We start from the raw sequence: 6,000 nt of genomic DNA on the forward strand, positions 1-6,000 counted from the left end.
GAGGCAATTGGCCAAATGACCATTGAGTTCCTAAAAATAATAATAATGGTTAATACTTATGGAGGATTACATGCTAGGTACTGTCAATGCTCTGCCAGCATTATTTCATTGACCCCACATAATTGCCATCATGTTCTGAACAGGAAAATCTGGGCACAGAGACACCCCCCCCCCCTCTGACTCCAGGCTCATATCTTAACTAGACTCTTATGCTCTGCCAGGCATGGTGACAATCTTGGAGCTAAAGAAGTAACCTTAATGTACTACAGGTGTTTATAGTCTATTACTAGGGGACTGATACACAAACAAATACACCAGTGATTAGATGTCGAGATGTAAAAGATGCCTGGGCCCAATGGAGTGCAAGGGAGGCAGTGTCATTCTAACATCATTATATTAAGATGACTTCATTTCGTTTAACAGGAAAAATCAAGCAAGTAGTGAAGAAAATCCTTATTCTTCTGTGAATTTGAGTAAAGGAGAAAATAATCCAGGATTCCAAAGTGGTGATGATGTCCAAACTTCATTTTAGAAAAATCTATTTTATTTCCTCTTGAGGTGATTTTATTGTATGTAAATGTTAATTTCACATTACAGAAAATATGAGATTATGAAGATGTCATAAAATATCAAAATAATGGCTCTGTTCAGGAAAATTGTATAAAGACATGCTGAGGAGAGGGCCTCTTCACTTGCATTGCTTTTATTTACTTCTGCCTCAAATTTGACTTCTCATCTACTTCCTAGAACAGATATTTATCTTTGAGAATAATAGAGAAAGTGTGTCTTTAGCTTTTCAGAGATAATGGAGATGCAAATGTTTGTTGTGTTGCTGGAGTTGAAAAAAAAAGCATATATGGTGAGAGGATTCAGCATAAGAGCCTTGCTTGGAGTCCGGATGAATGGCGTTTAAGAACAGTGCACATGAACTGATGGAGCTGCAGGGATTGAGAATGACACACATTGTTCATTTTATTTTACTTCAAGTGTAAAGGATGACACATTGTCTTCAAATTAACTTAATCTACATTAACTTAATCTAAGTACTATAGCAATTTGCCTAGTGATGATAGGACTAGGCCATGCCTTCCTCAGGACACGTCTAAAGAAGAGAAGAATCCAGAGAGTGTCAGAAGATGTTGTTTTCTCACTCCCAAGCTACTTGATCATTATCTCCTTGACAATATTAAAGTAGCCCATGGGGCCTCCATGACATACCCCACCCAGCATACCCGGTAGAAACTCACTTCCATTGTTCTCTAACCGTGGAGTAAATGGAAATCCCAACTGCTTGCCACCCTGTGAAGAGGGCACCCAATCTCTTAAATATTTTGAGTAGTACTGAGCACAAAGCAGACACTCAATAAATACTAGATTTGCACACGCTTGTGGTCTCATGCGTACTTATGTAGTGGGGCTTCTGTGGATTCTGTCCACTTTTTATTTCTAGGGACTAGGTTACCATTTGAATGTCTAGATCCCTGGACCTTCCAGAGGTCTTGGAATGTATCCCAATTTCTTAAATTTATTTATTGTATGAAGCGATTGCAAATTCAGTTGAAAAAGAGTTGTGTTAAGATGATATACACCCTTAGGTTAGGAACCAAACCTGATGCTGCTTTTACATATATCTCAGAGCCCCTAGCCCAGTTCTGAGCATACGTGAAGACTGATTTAAAATAAATTAAATAGATGAAAATATCCAAACTCTACCCATCAACTTACTCTGTGTGATGATCAGCAAAATGTTAGATAACGTTATTCTTAATAAATTCTATAGAAATATGGGTCAGTTAGCCAAGTCACGGGAGGATGAACACTTTCTTCACTTGCAAGAAGCATAAGCAGCTCCCTCACTTAAAACAATAACAACAATAAATGCCAGGTGTCACCACTAAACACAGTTAAGCAGCATCTAAATTATTTTCATGCATGTTTTAAATAGTATGAATATTGTTCCTTTACCTGGCTCCTCTGGTAATGCCGGACGTATTTTCTGATAAACCTCCACATCTTCCTTGACTTGATATTTGAAGACAGGCTTCTAAGCCAGGCAATTTTGTATTGTTTGAATTTTTGCAACAAGCATGTATTACTTTAATTATAAGGATGATTATTTTTAGAAGATCAAATACATAAAAAAGAAAAAGGGAAGGCAAGCTTCAAGGAGGGGACAGAAAGACCTAGTTTGGGCCTGGAAAAAATTCATTGTGTGTGAGGGGTCACAGTCCCTTGTGGACAGAATCACAGAGCACAGCAAGACTGGCACACTCCCATCTGACTGTGACCCACTGAGGAGGAGGTACTGTGTTACTTGTTCTTTCTTTCACCTCTGGTAGGAAAGAACCTGGCACATAGAGCATGCTAAATAAATGCTCGCTGAATGTATAAATACCCTAGTGGTTATTTTTAAAGTTCCATTTTATTATAACTTGAGATTTGTGTACCTCTATAAAAATAGAAGACTATTATCATAAGTCAATTGTACAGAAAAGAAAGGGATTATTATTTAAATGTCAAGAAACAAATAACAAGGAGGGATCATTCGAAATAGCTGGGGGGTAAAGGAGTGAGTGGGATGAGAAAGGGCATGAATGTCTCTTAAAAAAAGATTGTTAACTTATAGCTGAAAAGTAGTAGCAGGGTTAATTGGGTGTCTTTTCATTGTAATAGTGCCCTCCACATAACCTCTCTCTTTCCCTTCCTGACATAGAAATGACATGGAAGGACTAAAAAAAAAAAGATAAAAACCTATGGGTTCAGCTGTAGGCTGTGAAGGAGGGCGTTCCCAAGAAGAGTTTTAAAGCTAAAGTATGTTTTAATAATAGTTTCAAGAAACTAAACTCATACTTTTGTACCTTTGTGTCAAGAAGGAAGACTGAAATAGAAACTACAGTTCTCAAACTGGCTAGAAACCCCAGGGCCCCGAACTCAAGTATTTAAAATGACTAGAAAGCAACAATCTAATCAATTCTAGATATAAGATCATGGTTACACTTGAGTTCATATTGATAATGGTTAAGGGTAAGAAAAAAGGCACTGAGTTATATCTTAGCATCTTTGAAAATTTGCTGTATGTGAAACATAGTTAATATATTATAAAATAATATTGTTGAACTTTAGTGTTCTATTTGTGTACATGTTGACAGAAAGTCATTGTTACAATTTGGATATCATATGAGAATTGTATTATTTGGATTGAATTATGGACCACCTAATGATGCCCACCACATAATGAGGTCCCCTAGTGAAGTTTTGTTTGCACAGGAACATCTGGGTGCTTGTTAAAAATATAGATTCTGAGAAACCAAATAAACAATCAGAAATGAAAGAGGAGAAATAACAACTGACACCACAGAAATACAAAAGATCATTGAAACACACGATGAACAATTATACGCCAACAAATTGGACAATCTAGGAGAAATGGACACATTTCTAGGAACACACAGCTTCCCAAAACTGAACCAGGAAGAGATAGAAAACTTGAAGACCAATAACAACAAAGGAAATTTAAGATGTAATTAAGAAACTCCCAGCAAACAAAAGCCCAGGCCCAGATGGCTTCATGGGGGAGTTTTACCGAACATTCAAAGAAGATATAATACCCATTCTTCTAAAATTATTCCAAAAAATCCAAGAATATGGAACACTTCCAAACTCATTTTATGAGGCCAGCATAATCTTAATTCCAAAACCAGAAAAAGACACTACAAAGAAAGAAAACCACTGGCCAAAATCCCTGATGAACACAGATGCCAAAATCCTTAACAAAATATTAACAAATCGAATCCAGCAATACATCAAAAAAATTATTCATCATGACCAAGTGGGTTTCATCCCAGGGATGCAAGGATGGTACAATATTTGCAAATCAATAAATGTGATACACCACATAAACAAAAGGAAAGATAAAAACCATATGATCATATCAATAGATGTTGAAAAAACATTCAACAAAATCCAGCACCCATTTTTAATAAAAATGCTCAGCAATGTGGGAATAGAGGGATCATATCTCGACATAATAAAGGCCATATATGAAAGACCTACAGCCAAAATCATACTCAGTGGGTAGAAACTAAAAGCATTCCCCTTAAGAACGGGAACAAGACAGGGATGACCACCTTCGCCACTCTTATTCAGCATAGTATTGGAAGTCTTAGCTATAGCAATTAGACATGAAGAAAAAATAAAAGGGATCCAAATTGGAAAGGAGGAAGTGAAATTGTCATTATTTGCAGATGACATGTATTGTACATAGAAAACCCTAAAGACTCCATCAAAAATCTATTAGAATGAATCTATTAAAATGAATTTGGCAAAGTAGCAGGATACAAAATTGATGGCATTCTTATACACCAATGATGAACTTACAGAAAGGGAAACTAAAAAAACAATCCCATTTACCATTGAAGCAAAAAAATTAAGATACCTAGGAATAAACTTAACCAAAGAAGTAAAGGATCTCTTCACAGAAAACTGCAGGTCATTGAAAAAAGAAATAGAGAAAGATATAAAAAAGTGGAAGCACATACCTTCATCATGGATTGGAAGAATTAACATCATTAAAATGTCCATACTACCCAAAGCATTCTATAGATTCAATGCAATCCTCATCAAAATACCAACTAGAATAAACACTCCAAACTTTATATGGAACCAAAAAAGACCCCAAATAGCCACAGCAATCTTGAAAAAAAAAAAAGAACAAAGTAGGAGGGATCAGATTTCAGGTTATACTACAAAGCCACTATAATCAAAACAGCTTGGTACTGGCACAAGAACAGGCAGATAGATCAATGGAACAGAATAGAGAACCCAGAAACTGACCCAAGACAATATGCTTAATTAATATTTGACAAAGGCGGCAAGAGCATACAGTGGAGTCAAGACAGTCTCTTTAATAAATGGTGTTAGGAAAACTGGACAGCTATTTGCAAAAAAAAAAAAAAAAAAAAATGAAGCTAGACCACCAACTTACACCATACACAAGAATAAACTCCAAATGGATAAAAGACTTAAATGTAACTCGTGAATCCATAAAAATTCTAGAAGAAAATGTAGGCAACAAAATTTCAGACATATTCAGCAGAATTTTCACTGACACACCTAAGGCAACAGAAACAAAGGAAAAATAAACACATGAGACTACATCAAACTCAAAAGCTTCTGCACAGCAAAAGAAACAACCATCAAAATGAAAAGGGAACCCACTATATGGGAGACCATAATTGCCAATGATGCATCAGATAAGGGATTAATTTCCAAAATATATAGGGTAGTCATACAACTCAACAAAAGGAAGACAAAGAACCCAATTAAAAAATGGGCAGAGGAACTAAATAGACACCTCTTCAAACAGAACATACAAATAGCCAAGAGACATATGAAAAATTACTCAACCCTACTAATCATCAGAGATGCAAATTAAAACAACAATGAGGTATCACCTGACACCTGTCAAAATGGCCGCTATCAAAGAATCATCAAACAACAAGTGTTGACAAGGGTGTGGAGAAAAGGGGACTCTAGTACACACACTGCTGGTGGGAATGTAGACTGGTGCACACACTATGGAAAACACTATGGTCCTACCTCAAAAAGTTAAAAATTGAACTGCCATTTGACCCAGTGATCCCACTTCTAGGAATATACCCTAAGAAACCTGAAACACCAATCAGAAAGAATATATGTAACCCTATGTTTGTAGCAGCACTATTTACAATAGCTAAGATCTGGAAACAACCCAAGTGTCCATCAGTAGATGAGTGGATAAAAAAGCGGTGGTATATATACACAATGGAGTACTATGCAGCTGTAAGAAGGAAAGATCTCTTATCCTTTGAGACGACATGGAGGGACCTGGAGAGTATTATGCTAAGTGAAACAAGCCAAGCAGAGAAAGACAAATATCACATGATCTCACTTATTTGTGGAATATAATGAACTAAACAAACTGATGAACAAAACTGACCTAGAGACATAGAGGTAGGGTAC

General features: G+C 36.3%; 1 protein-coding gene across 3 annotated transcripts in view; it reads left to right on the forward strand.

Moving 5' to 3' along the window:
- The window catches only part of ACE2 (angiotensin I converting enzyme 2), a 48,944-nt gene extending 48,293 nt beyond the window's left edge, over positions 1-651 (forward strand). For 2 of the 3 annotated variants that reach the window (XM_036271601.1, XM_036271600.1), the window contains one exon: positions 424-532. In XM_036271601.1, the coding sequence (XP_036127494.1) occupies positions 424-532 (109 nt within the window). Of the gene's footprint in view, positions 1-423 lie in introns of all 3 variants that reach the window. The other variant, XM_036271599.1, reaches the window with a different exon arrangement.
- The last annotated feature ends 5,349 nt before the right edge of the window (positions 652-6,000 follow it).

This window comes from Molossus molossus, unplaced genomic scaffold, assembly GCF_014108415.1.
Source record: "Molossus molossus isolate mMolMol1 unplaced genomic scaffold, mMolMol1.p scaffold_m16_p_2, whole genome shotgun sequence".
NCBI lineage: Eukaryota > Metazoa > Chordata > Mammalia > Chiroptera > Molossidae > Molossus > Molossus molossus.